Source organism: Pseudophryne corroboree, chromosome 10 (genome assembly GCF_028390025.1).
Source record: "Pseudophryne corroboree isolate aPseCor3 chromosome 10, aPseCor3.hap2, whole genome shotgun sequence".
Taxonomy (NCBI): Eukaryota; Metazoa; Chordata; class Amphibia; order Anura; family Myobatrachidae; genus Pseudophryne; species Pseudophryne corroboree.
Genome location: NC_086453.1, coordinates 279,543,505 through 279,570,408, shown reverse-complemented (window position 1 = coordinate 279,570,408; position 26,904 = coordinate 279,543,505). Strand labels below are relative to the sequence as shown.

Below are 26,904 nucleotides of genomic sequence, written 5' to 3'. Positions count from 1 at the left end.
GAGTAGGATGGGATTTTATATTAGGAGCATAGTTGCCTTTGGCCATAATGTAAAGGCATAAAGTACATGATAATAAGTAGTATTGTACGCTTACGAGTAGATGTTCTGAACATAATGAAGGAAATTAGGGTGTGTGATGTGCTGGTTATTTTCTGCGATGGCTCAATTGTTAGCATGCTTTGTAATGAATGCCTGTAAGTTGGCAGACGTTTGGTCACTAAGTATCCTCACGCTTTTCATAACAATTAGAGGAAACGTTGTTTATAAGCTGTAACTAAATATGAATGGAGGGCAATAGAGAATGATGGATAAAGTGAGATGGGAGCCACGTGCTCTCCGCTTCCTCTGTCAGCACCAAAAGGCTCAGCCCTATTTCCTCTGCTCTTCTCCATCTAATCCATTTCCTTTGGAGAACCAGTACGCTCCTTCAGGTTTTCCATAATGCCTGTACAGGTGCCAGTTGTCTATACTTACCAGGTTCTGACTGTCTCTGCCATTTCGTCATGGATGTCCTCTCACCACCTCAGACTCCATATTTCAAAAGCAGAGTTAATAATAATCCTACTGGGTACAGGGTGATTTTATTTGGCTGAACCTCTGCGTGTCTTTTGTGATTCTTTCTACAGAATGTGAGCATCTTATCAGACACATGCTGGTTCTGGAGCCCACTAGAAGGCTGTCAATGGAGCAGATCTGTAAACACAAGTGGATGTGCCAAGGAGAGCAGGATCTGGAGTTCGAAAGGGTAAGTGAGCGCAATGCTCTGCTTGTCTAGTCTGCCTGGGGGACATGTGCTAAGCAGTGATAAAACTGGAGAAGTGAGCCAGTGGGGAAGTTGCCTAAGGCAACCAATCAGCTGCTCTGTATACGTTTATAATATGCAAATTATATATGTTACGCCAATGTTGATTGGTTGATATGGGCAGCTTCTCCTCTGGCTCACTTCTCTACTTTTATTACTGCTTAGTAAATGTCCCCCTTTATCGGAAATTATTGCAGTGTGCCGATAATGTTAACGGTAAACCATTGATAAGTTGCATGAGGAGTTGTGCTATCGATTTATAACCAACTGTGGGGCAGATGTGCCAAGCTTGGGGAGTGATAAAGTGGAGAGAGAGAAACTGCCAACCAATCAGCCCCTAAGTGTCATTTTTCAAGCACAACCTTTAACATGATGCTGATTGGCTGGTTCTTTGTCTCTCTCTAAGGCTTAGTACATCTCCCCGATATCTTAACATCTGAGCTGTGGGTTTGGAATAATTAACCAGATTGGGTTTTTCTATTATTATTATTAGTATTATTATTATTATTATTATTATTATTATTATTACCAGTTATTTATATAGCGCACACATATTCCACAGCGCTTTTACAGAGACTATTTGCCCATTCACATCGTCCCTACCCCCGTGGATCTTACAATCTATATTCCCTACCACATGTACTTGAGCACACATTCATACTAGGGTTAATTTTGTTATATTTTTGGATTGTGGGAGGAAACTGTATGGGGAGAATATACAAACTCCGCACAGATAGCCATGGTGGGACTCGTACTCATGACCTCAGTGCTGTGAGGCAAGAATGCTAACCATTACACCATCCGTACTGCCCTGAGTCAGCTTTGTCTATAGAGATGGATCCTATGTCTCCAGCCCATTATTACAGAACAGAATGAAAAGATATGTTTAGTCCTGTAGTATGATTCTCTCAGAGTAACGCAGAACAAATATCTGTAGGAATTATGCTACAGCAACACACTTAATGGGATGCAGTAGGTGTCCTCAAAGTGGCAGCACATAAATATGTTGCATTCTCCATCCATACTAATGAATTACTTTATTTTGCACGTAAAAGTACAGAACACTTAGTCTCAGTTACTTTCTATTCCAGTTGATAGCAGAATGCACACATGTGAAGTTGGAAAGGCAAAGGGAGCCTCTGAATGAGCAAGTGCTACTGACCATGGTGGAAATGGGGCTGGACAAAGACCGCACTTTGCAGGTGACTTACATTATCTCCCGTGTTCCGCTCTCCTGTGAAACGTAGCTACACTTTTTTTTTTTTCCTTTCCTGTTCTTCCTCCTCCATTGATCACTTGTATCATCCACGTTTACATTTGGTTTTTCTCTTGTTTAGTCTCTGAGGACAGATGCTTATGATAACTACAGTGCTATATACAGTTTGCTGTGCGAACGTCTCAAGCGACACAAAACTCTTCGTCTCCCCAATCCGCCCGGTGCACCTCGCCCAGTCTATCCCTCTTCACCGTTACAGGTGAGCTCTCTCCCCTGTCTGACGATTTCATGTGTAAGGCCCAAGTTGCTGCTGATTGTGGGAAAAGCAACACTACTGTTACTGATCCCTACTATTGTCACTGTGTGTAACGTACATTGTTTTGTGAAGATCCTTATTACTGTAAAGTACTGCTGAGCTAAACTTTTATTAATACATGTATGTCTGATTCCCTTACAGGCTGATAGTGCAATCAGTATGAACGTGCCCCAAGTTCAGCTCATCAATCCGGAGAATCAAATTGTTGAGGTGAGTGCAGTGATTGTAACTGGTTATGTAGTTGTATACAGCAACACTGATTTATAGTACAAAGTCTGCCGTGATTCTCGGCACATGTATCCTCTCCCAGCTGTAGCTAGAGGAGTGATGTATGTCAGCTATGTTGTGCAACTGCCTCCAGTACATTCATCTTATTCATATACGCAGAATATTTGGCATATTTAAAATCCAGGACACTTTAGGCTGTGGTTAAATAAGCATCTAAGGGACAAATTTATTAAGCTCGGTAAGGTGATAAAGGACCAGCCAATCAGCTCCTAACTGTCATTTTTCAAACCCAGCCTATGACATGGAAGTTAGGATCTGTTTCGCTGGTCCTTTATCACCTTCCACGTTATCACTTCACCGAGCTTAATAAATCTGCCCCTAACTGAGTGGGATGTAGTTATGTGACGGTCACAATACCGACCACTACATCCCGCCTGATCAAAAACCTGACGGTCGGCATCCCGGCCAACAGGGACTATTCCCACTCGTGGGTGTCCGCGACACCCATAGAGTGGGAATAGAACCTGTGGCGAGTGCCGCAAGCCACCGAGTCTGCTGTGTGGCGAGCCAGCAAGGGGCTTCGTTGCGCTCACCTAACCCCCCCCCCCCCCCGTCCTAGTGGATGCTGGGGACTCCGTAAGGACCATGGGGATAGACGGGCTCCGCAGGAGACATGGGCACTTTAAGAAAGAATTTAGGTGCTGGTGTGCACTGGCTCCTCCCTCTATGCCCCTCCTCCAGACCTCAGTTTGATACTGTGCCCAGACGAGCTGGGTGCTTTTCAGTAAGCTCTCCTGAGTTTGCTGAGAGAAAGTTAGGTTTTTTATTTTCAGGGAGCTCTGCTGGCAACAGACTCCCTGCATCGTGGGACTGAGGGGAGAGAAGCAGCCCTACTCTCTGAAGCTAGGTCCTGCTTCTTAGGCTACTGGACACCATTAGCTCCAGAGGGATCGGTACGCAGTATCTCACCCTCGCCGTCCGGTCCCGGAGCCGCGCTGCCGCCCCCCTCGCAGAGCCGGAAGACAGAAGCCGGGTGAGTATGAGAAGCAAAGAAGACTTCAAATTGGCGGCAGAAGACTCCGTGTTCTTCACTGAGGTAACGTACAGCACTGCAGCTGTGCGCCATTGCTCCATACACCTACACATACTCCGGTCACTGTAAGGGTGCGGGGGGGGCGGGGCACGCCCTGGGCAGCATTTGGGACCTCTTTTGGCAAAGTTAAGCATATATACAGCTGGGCACTGTATATATGTATGAGCCCCCGCCACAAAATTGCATATTTAAGCGGGACAGAAGCCCGCCGCCGAGGGGTCGGGGCTTCTTCCTCAGCACTCACCAGCGCCATTTTATAGCGCTGGGGTGTGTGCTGGCATGCTCTCTCTCTCTCTGTCTCTCCAAAGGGCCTTGTGGGGGAACTGTCTTCAGAGAGGGCATTCCCTGTGTGTGTGGTGTGTCGGTACGCTTGTGTCGACATGTCTGATGAGGAAGGCTATGTGGAAGCAGAGCGGGAGCAAATTAATGTGGTGTCTCCGCCGACGGCGCCGACACCTGATTGGATGGATATGTGGAAGGTTTTAAATGATAATGTTAATTCCTTGCATAAAAAGTTAGAAAAAGCTGAAGCCTCGGGACAGTCAGGGTCCCAACCCGTGCCTGATCCTATGTCGCAGAGGCCGTCAGGGTCTCAGAAGCGCCCACTATCCCAAACTGTTGACACAGATACCGACATGGATTCTGACTCCAGTGTCGATTACGATGATGCAAAGTTACAGCCAAAATTGGTTAAATCCATCCGTTATATGATTATAACAATTAAGGATGTGTTGCACATCACAGAGGAAACCCTAGTCCCTGACAAGAGGGTGCATATGTATGGGGAAAAGAAGCCGCAGGTAACCTTTCCCCCCTCACACGAGCTAAATGAGTTATGTAAAAAGGCTTGGGAATCTCAAGATAAAAAACTGCAGATTTCCAAAAGGATTCTTATGGCGTATCCTTTCCCGCCAACGGACAGGTTACGCTGGGAATCCTCCCCTAGGGTGGACAAAGCTTTAACACGCTTATCCAAGAAGGTAGCCCTGCCGTCACAGGATACGGCTACCCTCAAAGATGCTGCGGATCGCAAACAGGAGGTTACCCTGAAGTCCATTTATACACATTCAGGTACCTTACTGAGGCCGGCAATCGCGTCGGCCTGGGTGTGTAGTGCTGTAGCAGCATGGACGGATACCTTATCTGAGGAAATTGATACCTTAGACAAGGATACTGTATTGTTGACCCTGGGGCATATTAAAGACGCTGTCCTATATATGAGAGATGCTCAAAGAGACATTAGTCTACTGGGTTCTAGAATAAATGCTATGTCGATTTCTGCCAGAAGGGTCCTGTGGACTCGGCAATGGACAGGTGATGCCGACTCAAAAAGGCATATGGAGGTTTTACCTTACAAGGGTGAGGAATTGTTTGGGGAGGGTCTCTCGGACCTGGTCTCCACAGCTACAACTGGAAAGTCAAATTTTTTGCCTTTTATTCCCTCACAGCCTAAGAGAGCACCGTATTATCAAATGCAGTCCTTTCGATCACAAAGAAACAAGAAAGTCCGAGGTGCGTCCTTTCTTGCCAGAGGCAGGGGCAGAGGTAAGAAGCTGCACAACACAGCTAGTTCCCAGGAACAGAAGTCCTCCCCGGCCTCTACAAAATCCACCGCATGACGCTGGGGCTCCACAGGCGGAGCTAGGCCCGGTAGGGGCACGTCTTCGAAATTTCAGCCACCAGTGGGTTCACTCCCAGGTGGATCCCTGGGCGATAGAAATTGTGTCTCAGGGATACAAGCTGGAATTCGAAGAGATGCCCCCTCACCGATACCTCAAATCGGCCCTACCAGCTTCCCCCCACGAGAGGGAAATAGTGTTAACTGCAATTCACAAATTGTATCTTCAACAGGTGGTGGTCAAGGTTCCCCTCCTTCAACAGGGAAGGGTTTATTATTCGACCATGTTTGTAGTACCGAAACTGGACGGTTTGGTCAGACCCATATTGAATTTAAAATCCCTGAACATATACCTGAAAAGGTTCAAGTTCAAGATGGAATCGCTGAGAGCGGTCATCGCAAGCCTGGAAGGGGGGGATTTTATGGTGTCTCTGGACATAAAGGATGCATACCTTCATGTCCCCATTTATCCACCTCATCAGGCGTACCTCAGATTTGTGGTACAGGATTGTCATTACCAATTTCAGACTTTGCCGTTTGGTCTCTCCACGGCACCGAGAATATTTACCAAGGTAATGGCGGAAATTATGGTACTCCTGCGGAAGCAAGGGGTCACCATTATCCCGTACTTGGACGATCTCATAAAAGCGAGATCAAGTGAGCAGTTGCTGAACAGCGTCGCACTTTTCCTGGAAGTGTTACGGCAACACGGCTGGATTCTGAATATTCCAAAGTCGCAGTTGGTTCCTACGACTCGTCTGCCTTTCCTGGGCATGATTCTAGACACAGACCAGAAAAGGGTTTATCTCGCGATAAAGAGAGCTCAGGAACTCATGACACCGGTCAGGAACCTATTAAAACCAAAACAGGTGTCAGTACATCACTGCACCCGAGTCCTGGGAAAGATGGTGGCATCATACGAGGCCATTCCCTTCGGCAGGTTCCATGCGAGGACCTTTCAATGGGACTTACTGGACAAGTGGTCCGGATCACATCTTCAGATGCATCAGTTAATCATCCTATCCCCCAGGGCCAAGGTGTCACTCCTGTGGTGGCTGCAGAGCGCTCACCTTCTCGAGGGCCGCAGATTCGGCATTCAGGACTGGGTCCTGGTGACCACGGACGCAAGCCTCCGAGGTTGGGGAGCAGTCACACAGGGAAGAAATTTCCAAGGTCTGTGGTCAAGTCAAGAGACTTGCCTTCACATCAACATCCTGGAACTAAGGGCCATGTACAACGCCCTACGTCAAGCGGAGACCCTGCTTCGCGACCAACCGGTTCTGATTCAGTCAGACAACATCATCGTAGTGGCTCATGTAAACCGACAAGGCGGCACAAGGAGCAGGGTGGCGATGGCAGAAGCCACCAGAATTCTTCGCTGGGCGGAGAATCACGTAAGCGCACTGTCAGCAGTGTTCATCCCGGGAGTGGTCAACTGGGAAGCAGACTTCCTCAGCAGACACGACCTCCACCCGGGAGAGTGGGGACTTCATCAGGAAGTCTTCGCACAGATTACAAGTCGGTGGGAACTGCCACAGGTGGACATGATGGCATCCCGCCTCAACAAAAAGCTACAGAGGTATTGCGCCAGGTCAAGAGACCCTCAGGCGATAGCTGTGGACGCCCTGGTGACACCGTGGGTGTTCCAGTCGGTCTATGTATTTCCTCCTCTTCCTCTCATACCCAAGATGCTGAGGATAATAAAAAAAAGAGGAGTGAGAACAATCCTCATTGTTCCAGATTGGCCACGAAGGACTTGGTATCCAGATCTGCAAGAAATGCTCACAGAGGACCCATGGCCTCTGCCTCTAAGACAGGACTTGTTGCAACAGGGGCCCTGTCTGTTCCAAGACTTAGCGCGGCTGCGTTTGACGGCATGGCGGTTGAACGCCGGATCCTAGCAGAAAAAGGCATTCCGGATGAGGTTATTCCTACGCTGATAAAGGCTAGGAAGGACGTGACTGTTAAACATTATCACCGTATATGGCGAAAATATGTTGCTTGGTATGAGGCCAGGAATGCCCCTACGGAGGAATTCCAGTTGGGCCGTTTCCTTCACTTCCTGCAGTTGGGAGTGACTTTGGGACTAAAATTGGGTTCCATTAAGGTCCAGATTTCGGCCCTGTCTATTTTCTTTCAAAAAGAACTGGCTTCTCTGCTTGAAGTTCAGACGTTTGTAAAGGGAGTGCTGCATATTCAGCCCCCTTTTGTGCCTCCGGTGGCACCTTGGGATCTTAACGTGGTGTTGAGTTTCCTGAAGTCACACTGGTTTGAGCCACTAAAAACCGTGGAGTTAAAATATCTCACGTGGAAGGTGGTCATGCTATTAGCCTTGGATTCGGCTAGGCGTGTGTCAGAATTAGCGGCTTTGTCACATAAAAGCCCCTATCTGGTTTTCCATATGGACAGGGCAGAATTGCGGACCCGTCCACAATTTCTGCCAAAAGTGGTGTCATCTTTTCATATGAACCAACCTATTGTGGTGCCTGTGGCTACTCGTGACTTGGAGGATTCCGAGTTACTAGATGTGGTCAGGGCTTTGAAGGTTTATGTAGCCAGAATGGCTAGAGTCAGGAAAACTGAGTCGCTGTTTATCCTGTATGCACCCAACATGCTGGGTGCTCCTGCTTCAAAGCAAACTATTGCTCGCTGGATCTGTAACACGATTCAGCAGGCTCATTCTGCGGCTGTATTGCCGCTGCCAAAATCAGTAAAAGCACATTCCACAAGGAAGGTGGGCTCTTCTTGGGCGGCTGCCCGAGGGGTCTCGGCATTACAGCTTTGCTGAGCAGCTACTTGGTCAGGTTCGAACACTTTTGCGAAGTTCTACAAGTTTGATACCCTGGCTGAGGAGGACCTTGTGTTTGCTCATTCGGTGCTGCAGAGTCATCCGCACTCTCCCGCCCGTTTGGGAGCTTTGGTATAATCCCCATGGTCCTTACGGAGTCCCCAGCATCCACTAGGACGTTAGAGAAAATAAGATTTTACTTACCGGTAAATCTATTTCTCGTAGTCCGTAGTGGATGCTGGGCGCCCGACCCAAGTGCGGACTTCTTCTGCAATACTTGTATATAGTTATTGCTTAAATAAGGGTTATGTTATAGTTGCATCAGGATTGATCTGATGCTCTGTGATTGTTCATACTGTTAACTGGGTAAGTTTATCACAAGTTATACGGTGTGATTGGTGTGGATGGTATGAGTCTTGCCCTGGATTCCAAAATCCTCTCCTTGTACTGTCAGCTCTTCCGGGCACAGTTTCTCTAACTGAGGTCTGGAGGAGGGACATAGAGGGAGGAGCCAGAACACACCAGAATCCAAATTCTTTCTTAAAGTGCCCTGTCTCCTGCGGAGCCCGTCTATTCCCCATGGTCCTTACGGAGTCCCCAGCATCCACTATGGACTACGAGAAATAGATTTACCAGTAAGTAAAATCTTATTTATTTATTTTTTTTTAAATCCATATTCCACCAATTAATTTCTTTTCTCCTACCAGTAGTAATGAAAGTCCTATGTTATGATGAGACATACTCGCTTGCACTTTGATTTTGTTTTTTTTTGTAGATGTTGATACAATTATTTTGCATCTCAGAGATGTTGAATGGCAAAAGCAGCATATTGTACAAGTTACAAATCTCTCCATGCTCTTAGCCCTGAGGTATAATTTATAAGACCCAGTACAGTGAGATATCTCATCTCGTACTACTGCGGTCCTGGGTTTGGGACCTTGTAATTCCGCTTGGTGGAGGAGGAGGCACACATTGAATATTCAAAACAAAAGATCTCAGTAATGCCTCTAACCTTTGCATAGGGTAACAGCGCCACCTGTTGGCTGTACGGATGCATTGCTCAGACTATCCTGCATCTAAACAAACTAGCGATTTTTTTTTTTTTTTAATCAATACATGGGATAATTATTCATTTTATTTTTATTTATTACTAGTTATTTATATAGTGCACATACTCCGCAGCGCTTTCATGAGTTCATTTCATTCATTTATTTTCACAAAAAAATAATAAAGGCGACACAAAACATTTGCTGCCTGATTGGTATTATAGTTATAACGTACCCTGATGAATGTGGCTTCCATAATGGGAGCCTTTTACCAGGCCTGTCACTAAATAAATGACAGAGAAAGCATTGCCGAATTAAATATTTTGCTTGTTCTACAATATCTTAGTGCTGACACTACTGCTTTTCCTGGCACCTTAAGACTATGTGCTGTTTTGATACAGGCAGTATAATGCGTTATTACATGTCCAATTCCTATTCATGCTAGAAAACGTTTCCTCATCTTACATGCAGCAATTATTCCAATCTTAAAGTTTGCCAAAATGAAATATTTGTATAAAGCCATTCCATCCGGAGTTCTGCTGGCATGGCAAGAAAAAGTAGTCATTGTGGTCTGTGATTTGGAACAGTGAGGTGAGTCTGTACCTTAGGGGTAGCGTAATCTGGTTGCCGAATAATTTGCTAGGGAGTGCTTAATGACAGCTGAGTGCTCCCTGTTATTGGTTGAAGCTGCAGACAAATGCAGAGCCAAATGCAATAACCCAACCAAGAACCTGAATGAACATCATTATTACCCCACTTGCTGCCCCCTCTCTTCTCATCTCTTGCGTCCTTGTTCCCATAAACTGCAACTATGAATAACAATTTTGAGTAAGCCTGAAGAAGGCACAAAGAGATCATTGTTAGAGCTACATTTGCATGAATAGCCAGATTTTCTACTTTAAACTAATTTCAAGCAAAAATTAAATGAATATTAAACAGCAACTGTATTTTTAGAATCACCCTTTTTCCTATGGTATCTAGCCAACAAGTCATTTATCTGTTCTTTGCATACACTCTGCAGTGTGTTTCTATACAGTGACCTGTGGCATTGTTGCATTTCCTAGTATGGCGCCTGTAGTAACCTTTGCTGCATCTTCTATGTTGGTTTCTAGACTAATGGCACCATGAATCTAGACAGCGATGAAGGAGAAGAACCGTCTCCGGAAGCTTTGGCGCGGTACCTGTCGATGAGGAGGCATACAGTGGGAGTGCCGGACACACAGTGAGTTATGGTAACGGTTTTACAGCAGTGGGCATGTTTGCTGTCCCACCAGTGTGGTTATGAAAGCTAAAGGTGTTTTTGTATTTGATGGTCAGACAATGACCTACTTTAACATGTATATTGGTTTGTGTGTTAATCCAGTAACCTGTGGAATACTGTATTTTCATATCTTTAATCCTCTTGTTATTTCTTTTCTTTTTTATTTATTGATATTATTTCTTTTTAGGTTAGCTTAGGCAATAGCAATTCAGCGCCCACCATTTAGCATATTGCATCCCATACTTGATGTACAGTCTGAACAGTCCAACATCGGATACCAAAAGGAACATTACAAAGCGATCACTGGACATATGGATGCAACCTAGTCTAGAAATAGATAAATAAGCCCTATGTAACATATCAATATACATATATAAGCCCAATGTAACATATCAATGTAGATAAATAAGCCCTATCTCCTATATAATTGCCCAGATCTGTCACTCTGTGACTTTGTGGCTAACGCTGGGCGGAGTCACAATCAGAGTCACAGAGTTAGGCTAAGAGGAGGAGGAGGACGGCGACCCTCAATCAGTCAGAGCCGCCGCTGTATGTATGGCTGCCCTGTCTCCCGCCCCCTCCTCTCTCCCTCCGTGCTCTCTCCCGGCTCCATCTCCCCGGCTCCATCTCCCCCTAGCTTCTGCATTCTACCTGTGACTGAGTGTGCCTGTAGCGGTTGTGTGGATTTCATTCTCCTTCACCACACATATTGCTGTCATTATATTCCGTACCCTGAGGGGCTAGGTGCACAGAATATATGATTTGGTATTTTTTACTGTGTGTTTCAGTCACCTCATACCGCTTAAATCCTCTGTTTGTGTCCTGTATTTACTGTCACATAACACGGGGTTATTTGCAGGTATTGTGTTTGTCTGGCTGTATTGTACTGTTACGCTCTTAGGCTACATTCCTTATAATATCTGCCACACAGGGCGGGAAATCAGCGGACGCTTCTGCATCCTGGATTTACCTGAGGGGGAAGTTTTAGCTGTTGGTTCAGGCGCTGGGTGCCATACACCTCCCAGTCAACCTGCAGCACCTGTGGCCAATCAGGACCCACCTTTGGCAGTGTTCTCATGTATGCTGTAGTTAATCCGCCCTGGGCGGACACTCTGTCTACCCAATTACAACAATTAAATCAATCCTCTGGGGCCAAGGGGTCATCTAAGCGGGCCATGTCTTCCTCACAATCTACTAATATTTCGGATGTTTCTGCCGATGAGGATCGGGAATATACTGATCCGTCAGACACTGATTCAGTTGCTTCTGATAAGAAATCTACAACCCAGGTTGATGTTCCTGACCTAGTGGAGGCTATTAAGCTAATTCTTCAAATAGATGATGACATTGAGCCTACTGCTGGATCTAAGAAACCTGATAAGTTCAAACGTCAGAAGGTTGCTAAAGTAGTCTTACCACATTCTGACCATTTAATTAACATTCGTCGGGAATCCTGGTTGTCTCCAGGAAAGAAATTTTCCCTGTCTTTAAAAGATGCTAGCTCGTTATCCTATCCCTAAGTAACAAGTGGGAAACTACACCGCTGGTGGACTCTCATGTCGTCGTCTTGTGGTGTCATCTACTCTGCCTGTCACCACTGTCACCCCACTGAAGGAACCGACGGATAAGCGTGTGGAGGGTTGCCTGAAGTCTATTAACTCTTACTGGTGTGGTACATAGACCCACTATGGCAGCCTCCTGGGCTGCGAAAGGAATTGAAGCATGGGTTCAGGCAATTGAGGATAAGCTGCCTCAGGATTTTTCTGACACTGCCAGACAATATATGTCTTATACTATCACAGCCTCCCACTATATTCAGGAGGCAGCCTCTGATGCAGGTGTAATGGCGGCCAATGCATCTACTACGTCTATCCTGGCTCGCCGGATTCTGTGGTTGAGGTCCTGGAAGGTGGACCTGGACTCCAAAAAGACCTTGGAGGTGCACCCTTTTAAGGGAGACATCCTATTTGGGGAGGATCTGAACAAGTTTGTGACTGACTTGGTGACTGCCAAGACTACGTTTCTCCCAAGTACTAATCCTTCTGCTCCAAAGGCTAAGAGGACCACTTTTCGTTCCTTTCTACCTCCAGGGAAAGCAAAAGGTCAGGCGTATCCGAGACAGGTTTGTGCTTCCAAAACCACTAAGCCCAAATCTAAACAATCCTGGGCCGCCCGTCAGCCTGCTTCCAAACAAGACAAGCCTGCTGCATGACGGGGCGGGCCTCCCCCTGGGGGACCCCAGGGTGGGAGGCCGACTTCTGCAGTTCGCCCAGGCCTGGTTAAAGACCACTTCGGATGCCTGGGTGCGGGAAGTTGTCTCTCACAGGTACGCAATCTCTTTCAAGAGACGTCCCCTCAACCTCAAATCATTGAACAAATTTGAGAGTTTCCAAATTTCTGTATGGAAACTCTGCGCTCTATTGTGCTGGCCATGGATCCCGAAGACTGTATGGTATCCCTGGACATACATGATGCTTATGTGCACATACCTATTGCCATGTCGCATCAGCAATATCTGTGGTTTGCTATTGGCAACCTACATTATCAATTCCAGGCCCGGCCTTTTGGATTGGCCATGGCCCCTCGGATCTTCACCAAGATCATGGCCGTGATGACGGCTCTTCTCCGCCATCAGGGAATCAGGATCCTGCCGTATCTGGACGACTTGCTGATCCTGGCAAACTCCCAAGAGGTTGTCCTCAGTCATCTGGAACTGGGAGGTCCAATTCCTACAAGCCCACGGGTGGCTCATCAACTGGAAAAAGTCCTCGCTGGTCCCTGCTCGGAGCATGGTGCACCTGGGGTCACTACTGGGGGGATACAGCCAACGATTGTTTTTGTCTCCAGAGAAAGACCTGCAACTTCAGGACAGGATCAGATATTCCTCTCACCCAAGAGTGTCAATACACTCAGCGATGCAAATACTAGGCCTCATGGTGTCGGTTTTCGACATGGTAGAGTACGCTCATTTTCTCTAACGTCCTAGAGGATGCTGGGACTCCGTAAGGACCATGGGGAATGACGGGCTCCGCAGGAGACATGGGCACTTTAAGAAAGACTTTGGATCTGGGAGTGCACTGGCTCCTCCCTCTTTGCCCCTCCTCCAGACCTCGGTTTGATACTGTGCCCAGTGGAGACTGGGTGCATTTCAGGGAGCTCTCCTGAGTTTCCTGTAAAGAAAGTATTTTAGTTAGGTTTTTTATGTTCAGGGAGCCTGCTGGCAACAGACTCCCTGCATCGAGGGACTGAGGAGAGAGAAACAGACCCACTTCTCTGAGTTTCAGGTCTCTGTTTCTTAGGCTACTGGACACCATTAGCTCCAGAGGGATTGGTACGCAGGTCTCACCCTCGCCGTCCGTCCCAGAGCCGCGCCGCCGTCCTCCTCGCAGAGCCGGAAGATAGAAGCCGGGTGAGTATGAGAGGAAAAGATTTCAGAGGCGGCAGAAGACACCATCTTCATAGAGGTAACGCACAGCAGTGAAGCTGTGCGCCATTGCTCCCATTCACCTCACACACATCGGTTACTGTAAGGGTGCAGGGCGCAGGGGGGTGCCCTGGGCAGCAATATAAACCTCTCCTGTGGCAAATGTACATATATACATGTACAGCTGGGCACTGTACATGTATATAGAGAGCCCCCGCTATGTTTTTAAGAATTTTGAGCGGGACAGAAGCCCGCCGCCGAGGGCGCGGGGCTTCTCCCTCAGCACTCACCAGCGCCATTTTTCTCCACAGCACCGCTGAGAGGAAGCTCCCCGGACTCTCCCCTGCTTGATACCACGGTGAAAGAGGGTTTTAAAGTAGAGGGGGGGCACATTATTGGCGCATATACATACTTGAAAAGCGCTACTGGGTAAACATTCTGTGTTTTTTTCCTGGGTCATATAGCGCTGGGGTGTGTGCTGGCATACTCTCTCTCTCTCTCTCTCTCTCTCTCTCTCCAAAGGGCCTGGTGGGGAACCTATCTACAGAAAAGAGCTTCCCTGTGTGTGTGTGGTGTGTCGGTACGCGTGTGTCGACATGTCTGAGGTTGAAGGCTCACCTAAGGAGGAGGGGGGAGTGTATGAATGTAAGGTCTCCGTCGGCAGCGCCGACACCTGATTGGATGGATATGTGGAATGTTTTAAGTGCTAATGTTTATTGCACAAAAGATTAGACAAAGCTGAAACTAGGGTACAGTCAGGGAGTTAACCCATGTCTGTCCCAATGTCGCCGGGACCTTCGGGGTCTCAGAAGCGCCCACTATCCCAAATAGTAGACACAGATACCGACACGGATTCAGACTTCAGTGTCGACTACGATGATACAAAATTACAGCCAAAAGTGGCTATATGTATTCGATATATGATTATTGCAATAAAAGATGTTTTGCATATCACAGAGGAACCCCCTGTCCCTGACACGAGGGTACACATGTATAAGGGAAAGAAACCTGAGGTCTCCTTTCCCTCCTCACATGAGCTGAACGAATTATGCGAAAAAGCGTGGGAAACTCCAGACAAAAAACTGCAGATTCCCAAAAGGATTCTTATAGCGTATCCTTTCCCGCCAAAGGACAGAATACAGTGGGAATCCTCCTCTAGGGTGGACAAGGCTTTGACACGCTTATCAAAAAAGATAGCGCTCCCATCCCAAGATACGGCTACCCTCAAGGATCCTGCTGACCGCAAGCAGGAGGTTACCTTGAAGTCCATTTACACACATTCTGGTACGTTACTCAGACCGGCAATTGCGTCGGCCTGGGTTTGTAGTGCTGTAGCAGCATGGACAGATTCCTTATCAGCGGATATTGAGACCCTTGATAAGGATACCATTTTAATGACCCTAGGGCATATACAAGATGCTGTCTTATATATGAGGGATGCTCAAATAGACATTAGTTTACTGGGTTCCAGAATAAACGCTATGTCTATTTCTGCTAGGCGAGTCTTATGGACCAGACAGTGGTCAGGTGATGCCGACTCCGAGGCATATGTAGTTTTTGCCTTACAAGGGTGAGGAATTGTTTGGAGAGGGCCTCTCGGACCTCGTCTCCACAGCTACGGCAGGTAAATCGAATTTTTTGCCTTATATTCCCTCACAATCTAAGAAAGCGCCTCATTATCAAATGCAGTCCTTTCGTTCAAATAAAAGCAAAAGAGTACGTGGATCGTCCTTTCTTGCCAGAGGTAAGGGCAGAGGGAAAAAGCTGCACAACACAGCTAGTTCCCAGGAACAGGAGTCCTCCCCGGCCTCTGCAAAATCCACCGCATGATGCTGGGGCTCCCCTGAGGGAGTCCGCTCCAGTGGGGGCACGTCTTCGACTTTTCAGCCACATCTGGGTTCACTCACACGTATTATAACCAAAAAAGAGAAGAATAACTTGCGCCTTAGTTGCAGCTTTGTCCTATACTCTCAAAGAGCACCACTCTTTGATAAACATATATATACAGAAAAAATGAGTAGTCCACAAGCGCTACTAGAACTAGGAGGATCTCTAATGGGTTTCTGCCCAAGTATTTTCTTTATCTGGATGCAGAAATTTTTTCCCCAATGTTGTATAGTTTTTGTCCTCCACCTTTAGGCTCGCACCTTTGGACTGACCTCCATTCGGTGCGGGATGTACATCAAAAGGTTTCTTTATACTCTTTCACAGCATTTTAGATTGCATCAATCGGACATCACCACGTTCCTTGTAGGGGACACTCGCCTCTATCTGGTTCCCTATGTTCCTTCAAAGGTTTCTTTATCTGTGTCACCGTCCCGATTCCCTCAGAGTTCAGAACATCACCACAGCAATTGGTGGAACAAGAGACCGGAAAGAATGGGTAACGCAAAGGTTTTCCCAAAGTGTCGTTCAAAAAGGGATATTTTATTCCAAAATATAAAAATATTTTTAACAAAAGACTAAAAACAATGAAAACCTAAAAAACAATGAAGACCCCACTAGTCCTGTGTTTGTTCTGCCCTATACCCTCAGGAACCGATTGTGTGAAAAAAAATATATCTTTAGACAACGGACCTTAATAACGGGTAAAGGCTATAATGAACACTTACAGGCAGGGGTCAACACCAGTACCAACGCGTTTCGGATAAGCTATCCTTCCTCAGGGCATGGCAGGGCAGATGCCCTGAGGAAGGATAGCAGCTGAATTGGCCTCTCTACCTGAAGTACAGACTTTTGTGAAGAGAGTACTGCATATTCAGCCTCCTTTTGCACCTCCGGGGGCGCCTTGGGACCTTAACGTGGTGTTAAGTTTCCTTAAGTCACATTGGTTTGAACCACTTAGAACAGTGGAGTTGAAATATCTCACTTGGAAGGTGGTCATGTTGTTAGCCTTGGCTTCGGCTAGGCGAGTTTCGGAATTAGCGGCTTTATCGCATAAAAGCCCCTATCTGGTTTTCCATATGGATAGAGCGGAATTGCGGACCCGTCCTCAATTCCTACCTAAGGTGGTCTCATCCTTTCATATGAACCAAGCTATTGTCGTGCCTGTGGCTACACGTGACTTGGAAAATTCCGAGTCCCTTGATGTGGTCAGGGCTTTGAAAATTTACGTGGCCAGAACGGCTAGGATCAGAAAAACAGAAGCACTGTTTGTCTTGTATGCAGCCAACAAGGTCGGCGGCCCTGCTTCAAAGCAGACTATTGCTCGCTGGATCTGTAACACGATTCAGCAGGCGCATACTACGGCAGTATTGCCGTTACCAAAATCGGTAAAGGCCCATTCCACTAGGAAGGTGGGCTCGTCTTGGGCGGCTGCCCGAGGGGTCTCGGCACTACAGCTGTGCCGAGCTGCTACTTGGTCGGGGTCAAACACCTTTGCAAAGTTCTATAAGTTTGATACCCTGGCTGAGGAGGACCTCCTGTTTGCTCAATCGGTGCTGCAGAGTCATCCGCACTCTCCCGCCCGTTTGGGAGCTTTGGTATAATCCCCATGGTCCTTACCGAGTCCCAGCATCCTCTAGGACGTTAGAGAAAATAAGATTTTAAACCTACCGGTCAATCTTTTTCTCGTAGTCCGTAGAGGATGCTGGGCGCCCGTCCCAAGTGCGGACTACTTCTGCAAGACTTGTATATAGTTTTGCTTACATAAGGGTTATGTTATAGTTTTCATCGGTCTTGGACTGATGCTATGTTGTTTTCATACTGTTAACTGGTTAGTATATCACAAGTTATACAGTGTGATTGGTGTGGCTGGTATGAATCTTGCCCTTGGATTAACAAAAATCCTTTCCTCGTACTGTCAGTCTCCTCTGGGCACAGTTTCTCTAACTGAGGTCTGGAGGAGGGGCATAGAGGGAGGAGCCAGTGCACACCCAGATCCAAAGTCTTTCTTAAAGTGCCCATGTCTCCTGCAGAGCCCGTCTATCCCCATGGTCCTTACGGAGTCCCAGCATCCTCTACGGACTACGAGAAAAAGATTTACCGGTAGGTTTAAAATCTTATTTTCATTCCTGCCCTCTGCAGAGGATAATACTTTCTAAGTGGGATGGCCTGCCTCATCGGATCAGGTCTCAAATGGTCTCCTTGACTCCGGAGGTTCGTCTGTCACTGAGCTGGTGGCTACAGTATCAACAGTTGAGCAGGGGCCGTCCCTTCTGGATATCCAACTCGGTCCTCCTGACAACGGATGCCGGTCTGTGGGGATGAGGCGTGGTGTTGGAGCAACACTCTCTCCAGGGAGGAGTCTCTCCGTCCAATAAACATTTTGTAATTGCAGGCAGTGTTCAATGCGTTGACACTTGCCCTGCCTCTAGTACAGAACAGGCCTGTTCAAGTACAATCAGACAACGCCACTACGGTGGCGTACATAAATCATCAAGGTGGCACTCGAAACCGCATGGCAATGCTGGAAGTATCAAAAATCCTCCGCGGGCGGAACGCCATCTGCCAGCAATATTGACAGTGTTAATTCCCGGAGTCCTCAACTGGGAAGCGGATTCTTCATCCAGAAGTCTTTCAACTCCTAGTGGACAAATGGGGCCTACCAGATGTAGACCTGATGGCGTCTCAACACAATCACAAGGTTCTGGTCTTCGGATCAAGGACAAGGGATAATCAAGCAGCGTTCGTGGACACACTGGCAATTCCATAGAACTTTCGGCTGCCATACGTGTTCCCTTCAGTGTCACTCCTGCCCCGGGTACTACAGAAGTTCAAGCAAGAAAGAGGAATCCTACTTCTAGTCGCTGCAGCGTGGCCCAGACGGCATTGGTTCTCAGACCTGCAGGGTTTATCGGTAGAGCGTCCTCTTCTAATTCCTCAATGCCCAGACCTCCTCGTTCAGGGACCTTGTGTCTATCCGGACTTGGCCAGACTGGCTTTGACGGCGTGACTCTTGAAGCTTCACTCCTGAGGGCCAAGGGATTCTCTGAGGCAGTTAATCAAACTATGTTGAAGGCCCGCAAACCAGCTTCTGCACGGATTTATTACAGGGTCTGGAACTCTTAATTCACATGGTGTGCTGCAAAGAATTATGATGCCTATTCGTTCAGAACTTCTAGGCTTTTGGCTTTTCAGCAGTAAGGCCTAGATTTAGGCTTTCGTCTGGCCTCCCTCAAGGTTCATATATCTTCCTTGTCGGTGTGGTTTCAGAGGAAAATTGCGTCTATTCCTGAAGTTCATACTTTCACTCAGGGTATTTTACGGATTCAGCCTCCCTATGTCCATCATGTGGCTCCATGGGATCTGTCTGTTGTCTTAAATGCCCTAAAAGAGTCTCCATTTGAACCTCTTGAGTTTGTGGATCTTAAATGTCTTACACTTAAGGTCGTGTTTTTACTGGCTATTGCCTCTGCTAGGAGGGTGTCGGACTTAGGCGCTTTGTCCTGTCCTCCACCCTTTCTGATTTTTCACCGTTACCGGGCAGTTCTTAGAACTCGCACTGGTTATCTACCTAAGGTGGTATAAACTTTTCATGTTAACCAAGAGATTGTGGTTCCAGCCTTTACTTATTCTGGTTTGTCCTACAAAGAGCGGTCTTTGGATGTGGTACGGGCTCTCTGTATTTACGTAGAGAGGACTGCCTACCTTAGGAGGTCAGATACCCTTTTTGTACTTTTTGGTTTTCACAAACGTGGCTGGCCTGCGAATAAGCAAACCTTGGCCAGTTGAATTAGAATGGTGATTGCACAAGCCTATGCACAGGCTGGTATTCCAGCTTCTGCTGGTATTAAAGCCCATTCTACTCGGTCAGTTGGACCTTCTAGGGTGGCCCGCCGAGCCTCCTTGGGTGGCCCGCTGAGGCGCGTCCGCTGAACAATTGTGCAAGGCGGCTACGTGGTCCTCAGTGAACACGTTCATCAGGTTCTATGTCTTTGATAATTCCGCCTCCCAGGATGCTTCCTTTGGACGCCGGGTTCTTGTTCCCGCTACGGTGCGTCCTCTCCCATGAGGAACTGCTTTAGGACATCCTCGATGTATTCCCTGTGGAATCCTAGTGTACCCCGTTGCAGAAAAGGAGATTTATGGTAAACTTACCATGGTTAAATCTCTTTCTGCGAGGTACACTGGATTCCACAGGGCGCCCACCCTGACGCACTTAGCTTCTTTGGTTTTGTATGGCATTAGCCGCTAGTCCCATCTCCTGACGTGAGACTGTGGTTCTATTTAACTGACATCTACCGTCTCATTTACCTGCTACTGCATTGGACTGGTTAACGAAACTGACCTCCAGTGCCTGGAGGCAGGGTTATAGAGGAGGCAGTGCAATGCATCCTGGGAACAGTCAAACTTTAGCCTGTTGGTGCCTCGGATCAAGATCCAACTCTACACCCCAATGTATTCCCTGTGGAATCCACTGTACCTCGCAGAAACAGATTTAACCATGGTAAGTCTACCATAAATCTCCTTTTATGGTATTAATACGTTGCTGGCACATAAATAGCGGGATGTTGTAAAGGGTACAAGTATTTAGACAGGACATTTAGTTTAATAATGTTGATGCGCATGGGGCTTAACCTTCAGAGGTTCAATCACCAGATCTGTGTTAAGTCTAACCTATTCGGTGGCATCCCCATCAACTTATGTCACCAAGTATTTCTGGGAACGTTTAGGTAAGTGCCCACCAGAAGGCACTTTTTTTTTTTTTTTCTTTGTGCCTTCATCTCTTTTACAGATGGGGTTATTTTATATGAGCAAAAAGTAGATCCTGCTTCCACCTGCCTTTTCAGGATGCAGTGGGGAGCTGTATTGGGGTGCTGGGTTTCTGTGGGCTGTCTGGCCTGGATTTTCTTTTTCTTCAGATCCACAATACCTGCAGCTGTCCTATTCTTCTGCTGCCCTGTCCTGCATCCTAACTACAGCACTAAGTGTATTCACAAACACCATGGTAGTTTTGGCTGTCGTTGTAGAAAATGGGGTGACAGACCTCAATTTCTTTGATGATCTGCTCATCAGGATTAATTTTCCTTCCTTACTGCGGACTTGTGTTATGGAAGCCTGGATATTGGAGATTCACAGTTGTGTTCTCAATATCAAGAAATCCTTCCTGATTCCTTCCCAGGGGATGGTTGTCCTGGGTTCTCTGTCCGATGCCCATCAGCAGACGGTGCTCTTACCGGAGGAAAATCCCTTATCCATGCAGGAACTAACAAAGGAAGTCTTTGACACACATGAATGTCCTAATAAAGTTGCTGTCCACTTCTGAGACCTGGCAATTTGCTCAGTTTCATGTATGGGCTTTCCAGAAAGAACTTATTTTGAAATTTAACAAGTCTCATGGACATGGAAGGTTGTCTTCCTATTACCTATCTCTTCAGCTTGTTTCAGAACTTGGGGCTCAATCTTGTTGGTCCCTTTTCCTCTTGTTCCATGCCGATAGGGCTGTTCTTCTAAACTGACCTTCCATTTTGCCATGAGTGATTTTAAGGTTTCTGAACAAAGAAGACTATCAATTTCATAGATGTCAGGACTTAACAGGACTTATGACCTGTTGGTTCTATATGTTGTCCACAGAAGAGCTTGTTCTGCTTCCACACAGACCAATGTCAGGTAGATTACTATGGTGATCCTCAAGGCTTACTTTGGGTTCCTGATACTATGACAACTTAATCCACCAGAGCAGTCTGAATATCTTGTGTGGCATGACATATGGCATTTGTGCGAGACTGCCACCTGTTACCAAATGTGATAGGTTTTTCACTTTTGCATCCAAAGATGCCAGCTTTGAACATACAGTATGGTGCTGCATACTGTGACTTCTGAGAGTATCCTCCCTTCTGACAGCTTTGGAACGTCCTCATGATGGTTCCAGAGTCCCCATTGGCTGCTTCAGAAAATTTGTATTTTTATACTTATGTTTAATCCTTTTGTCACAGTCCATTGTGCTAAATGGGACGTGCTTTCTTAACCCTCTGTTGCTGTTCTTGGTTCTATTGCTTTTATTCTAGTTAGAATTGTTTCTCTCTTTGGAGAACTTTGTTGTTTTTTCCCCTCATTTTCTCCTCACCCTCTTGCTATCTACGCCTGGCCTGTGCTGTGGGGGTTTCTTGCACAGTACTGAAGTTCCCGGTAGCTGCCGGGGTATAGAGTGAGAGGTGCCTGAGATTTACTTTGAAATGCCTGTGCTTTTTATACTACAATATATACCCCATTGTGGTTTCAGTGTCCCCCAGTGGTTTTTGAAACAAGGATTTACCATAAGTACAAAAGTATTAACGTTTTTAATGTTAATTTTGATTGCTTTACTGTCATGATCATCTCTAGTGCTTGGACTTACTTGGGATATTATTATACCTTTCAGCACTGAGGGCGGGACAGAAGAGCTGCAGAAGATTATTCCTGGATTCCCAAGGGTCGCTCCACAGACTCCATTCCGCCCGGTGACGCAGAACACAAACACTCTCCATCCCTTGCTACCAATGCAAAACATGCCACCCAGCGGCCATCTTGAGTATAAGGTATGTACACGTGACAGCAAAAACATCACTTATATGTAATATAGAAGAATGAGGATGTATGTCCAAAAATTGTAAACTGTATTTGTAACTGGGTAAATGTCCATTTAATTTTGTTATTCGTTCTGTCCAAAATTATGTAGACACACGGCGGAGTGAGAACTGCAGCTGCCTTTATTATATATTAATGCCAATTACAGGCAGATTGCACACATACTTTTTGATAATATAAAAGAGCGTAAATCAGAGCTTTGTTCAGGGTGAAGCAGGCATGGGTTTATAAATGATTGGGCCTAAAAGCAAAGAAAGTACCTGTTCCCCTAGATACTGCTGCGCCACCTTTAGGTGACTCTTCTTGCCAGTCTGTATAAATGCGTATGCGCCAGGCTGTGGGCTCCCTTACAGGCCTGTAAGCTTCTGATTGTAGCCTTGCCTGGCACAGCTATGGTGATGCTCTGAGACTCTGGGCCTGATTCTGATCTGTACACTAATGCTGTCACAGATGCAATCGCTTAATGCAGTTAAAGTGCTGAAATATGCAGATGCTATTGTAAGCAGTCATCTCATGCTTGAGATGGACTGTGTAAAAGTGGAAACGGCCACTTACCTGATTATTGTGCAGATCCGCTGGATGGACCCGCGCATACTACAACATTGTCGGCTTGTGTAAGTTCTGGGTCACACAGATAGAACTCTGTAACGTTCATCAAATATGGCCACTGTGGTACTGTGAGAGAGAACTCTGCTTCATGCACAATCCTGCCCATGGCACTCCCAGTATCCACCCACAGTGCAGCTTCTTGTTGCATTTATTTTTTGGTCACCACCCAGTTTCCACCCATATTCGCAAATGCCTCGCAATGGCCTTCTTATATACCTGCGATTAAGTACACATTTGCAGATGCAGTTTCTGTATGAAAATTAAGGCTTTCTGAGGTTATTCGCGCAAGCAAAACATCGATCAATTGCAAAAACGTGAGCATTGCATGCAAATCCGAATCAGGCCTCTCTTTGGTGTGATACACTAAGCCATGGCTACTATGAGCGACTTCGCCTAGTGTTTCCCCTTCTGGGCCGGGGGGGTTGGCGGCAGGGTGTACTCACTGAGCGATATGACGACCATATTGCTCAGTGACGTCACGCAGCGGCCAGGCCGTGCAGGCAGCTCTTGGACGACAGTCCAAATTGAGCTGCCTGCATGGCCGACACAGAGGGTCATTAACGACCGCGGGGCAGCACATCGCTCGGCGCCGGCATACACTTGCTGAGACAGTGAGCGACGTCGCTAAGGAAGGGTGAAAATGAGCAACGTCGCTCACTCCTTCCCAAGTGTGTATGCACCTTTAGCCAATCAGAATCGATTGGATGCCTTAACATAATCTGCAGAAATACTACCAGGTGCCATAATTTACACACACACACACACACACACACACACACACATGTGCAGCCACAAATATGCTGCACCCTTAACGTGATTGTCTATTATAAAACAAGGTTTGTTGTTTTCTTTTCTGATGTGCTGGGGATGCTTTTTTCCAAACCAAATGTGGATCAATAACCGTAGAAGCCTAGTGCACTGTATGCGTGGTCTGTGGTTACTATGGGTGTAGTTTACAGTGCTCTATTAATCTTCTGGATTAGATGGTTTGTGGTGTCCCATGCACTCTGCTGCCATTGCCATTCTAGTACAGATCTGCCAAAACCTGTTCTCAAGCATTAAATGTGCCTGATCTTACAATCTGCTGCGCAATTGCCTGTCAGACCATTTTCTTGGTAGTCTGTGTAAGTGCTGCTTGCTCTGGTCATACTCGTCTGCCAAAGGAGAGAGCAATTTATCAGTATTTCTTTATGGAGACGGGGGGCTTGGGTCAGAGGTGCACACAATGCCGGTAGTTACGGGGGTGATGTATTGCTACTATGCATGCATGAAAATCCCTAAACCCTTGTATGACGCATGCGTTACACTGTGAACCAATAAAGGTGCTGTTACTATTGAGACGCACCGTATTACAGATGAATTGGAAAAGTGCTGGCCAATCCTTGGTAGTGACTGGGAGGGGGCTAAAAAGACACACGGAGATGGTGCACCTTATGGGAGTGTCTCTACAGTGGTAGTCATACTTAGATGGAAGACCTGCTCCTGCCATAAGGCTGGTTCCACCAGTTGTGACGTCTGAAGGTGCACCAGGTGGTATCAAAATGCCTACGGATTCTCATAGTGGGCGTCTTGATTCCTTGCATATATGTGCACATGGATGTACACCAGGGAAGGGCTTTATAAGGTGTATTTAGTTGCAGATGGGCGACCACCGAAACTCGCAGCTGCGTGGGGTGGGTGCATGCAGTTGTCTCCTGGAATAATGGGGTATGGGGGTTTTAACCACATAGTCATGCTTTTGGGGACATCTCGATCATTATGTCGGGGATTACCTGCTCATATCAAAGTGTCAAAGGTCAGTCGATTAAAATTATATACTGTAGCTTTTAATCTGTTTTCCAAAAAGTATAATAATGATTCTCTGGCTGCACAACACTAAACTCATAATCAAAGATTCTCAGGCAGCAAGTAGACTTGCAGGTGGCTCATCAGTCTGGGGAGTAGTGTGTGTTTTGTATGACTCTACTGCCACCTAGTGGTTGAAGTTGGTGTGTGTGTATATATAATATATATATATATATATATCTATATATATATATATATATATATATATATATATATATATAATATTTATTCTGTTTGGATTTTGAAATGAAATTGTGGTTGTTAGCATGAAAAATCCCAATACCTGATGATTTTCCTCAGTCAGGACGACACCACATGCTGTATGTGTCTCCTTTCTCTCTACCAGATCTGGCAAATAAACGTCTTAAATCTAATTACAGTCTCTGTGAAGTCATGGTATCTCTTATTTTAGATTGGCTGACTGCACGCAGTTACTAATACCTGCCAGCCTGGTTTTTAATTCAGGTTGATGATATTGTACAGAACGATGTAATGGATTGTGCATCCACATTTTAATACGGGTGGTCTTCAGTTTGCCAGCTGTCGGGATCCCGGCGCAGGAATACAGGCACTTTTTCTCCCTCTTGGGGTCCACGACCCCCCTGGAGGGAGAATAAATACCGTGCCCGCAGCATGGCGAGCGCAGCGAGCCCGCAAGGGGCTCATTTGCGCTCGCATCGCTGTCGGTATGCCGGCGGTCGGGATTCCGGTGCCGGTATGCTGGTTGCCGGGAGCCCGGCCGCCGGCATACCCTACTGCACCCTTTAATACAGATTGACCAGTACAGGATACAGCAATTCATTGGAGTTGGGTGTAATCAGTGTATTCACATGCTTGGTCCATTACTTAAAAAGCAGTAAGGAGGCTTGGGCCGATAGGCTTGTGGCCATTACTTCTAAGGACATTATTCAAAGGATAACTACAATTTTAAACATAATTCCTCTACACATCAAACTACTCCAGTCTGAGTAACCCAGACACTAATAACTTCAAATCTGTGTTAGGAACGGTGCAAGGCGTTTCCACTTCATCCGCAACTACTCAAATTTATGTCTATAGCTTACCAAACCATCTGAATTCTCATCTGTACCAATGTTTTCTGACTTTTTAAACTATGAAAAGACATCCCCAATCTGCTTACTACAGTTTTCTCTTATGCAAACTCATGTATGTATTTTTGATGTAATGATTTTCTTGTAATTGGCATCGCATGTGTGGGGAAGTTGCTCAGTGAAACATAGTTTATTATTGCATGCTCTCTGGTGTTTACCTCCTTTTGATCATTTGTGGTCAGGTGTACTATATCTGTACATTTAGTGAGGTGTAGTCGTGGTGTAAAGGACAGAGTGTAATTCCTGATTAGTAAAAAAACAAAACAAATACCAAATACTTAGTAACGTCACCAAACAGGTAATTTCAACTTTAAACTTGTCATTTATTTTGTACTGTCTGGACATGGCTACTACTAACAGATGCATATACAAAAATCTTAAAGCTATGTGTGCGGGGCGTGGCCACGGCAGCTAAGGAGTAGGGAGCGGATCTTGGGAGCTCCCCGAATAAACCCATCCTTTCTCTATCGTCCTAGTGGATGCTGGGGTTCCTGAAAGGACCATGGGGAATAGCGGCTCCGCAGGAGACAGGGCACAAAAGTAAAGCTTTCCGATCAGGTGGTGTGCACTGGCTCCTCCCCCTATGACCCTCCTCCAAGCCAGTTAGATTTTTGTGCCCGTTCGAGAAGGGTGCAATCTAGGTGGCTCTCCTAAAGAGCTGCTTAGAGAAAGTTTAGCTTAGGTTTTTTATTTTACAGTGAGTCCTGCTGGCAACAGGATCACTGCAACGAGGGACTTAGGGGAGAAGAAGTGAACTCACCTGCGTGCAGGATGGATTGGCTTCTTGGCTACTGGACATCAGCTCCAGAGGGACGATCACAGGTACAGCCTGGATGGTCACCGGAGCCTCGCCGCCGGCCCCCTTGCAGATGCTGAAACATGAAGAGGTCCAGAATCGGCGGCAGAAGACTCCTCAGTCTTCTAAAGGTAGCGCACAGCACTGCAGCTGTGCGCCATTTTCCTCTCAGCACACTTCACACGGCAGTCACTGAGGGTGCAGGGCGCTGGGAGGGGAGCGCCCTGGGAGGCAAATGAAAA

General features: G+C 46.6%; 1 protein-coding gene across 2 annotated transcripts in view; it reads left to right on the top strand.

Moving 5' to 3' along the window:
- SIK3 (SIK family kinase 3) overlaps positions 1–26,904 on the top strand; it is a 453,545-nt gene that overhangs the window by 377,188 nt on the left and 49,453 nt on the right. For both annotated transcript variants that reach the window (XM_063943297.1, XM_063943296.1), the window contains exons 7-12: positions 627–745; positions 1,894–2,004; positions 2,140–2,277; positions 2,476–2,544; positions 10,220–10,329; positions 22,095–22,251. In XM_063943297.1, coding sequence (XP_063799367.1) covers positions 627–745; positions 1,894–2,004; positions 2,140–2,277; positions 2,476–2,544; positions 10,220–10,329; positions 22,095–22,251 — 704 coding nt within the window. The remainder of the gene's footprint in view (positions 1–626; positions 746–1,893; positions 2,005–2,139; positions 2,278–2,475; positions 2,545–10,219; positions 10,330–22,094; positions 22,252–26,904) is intronic.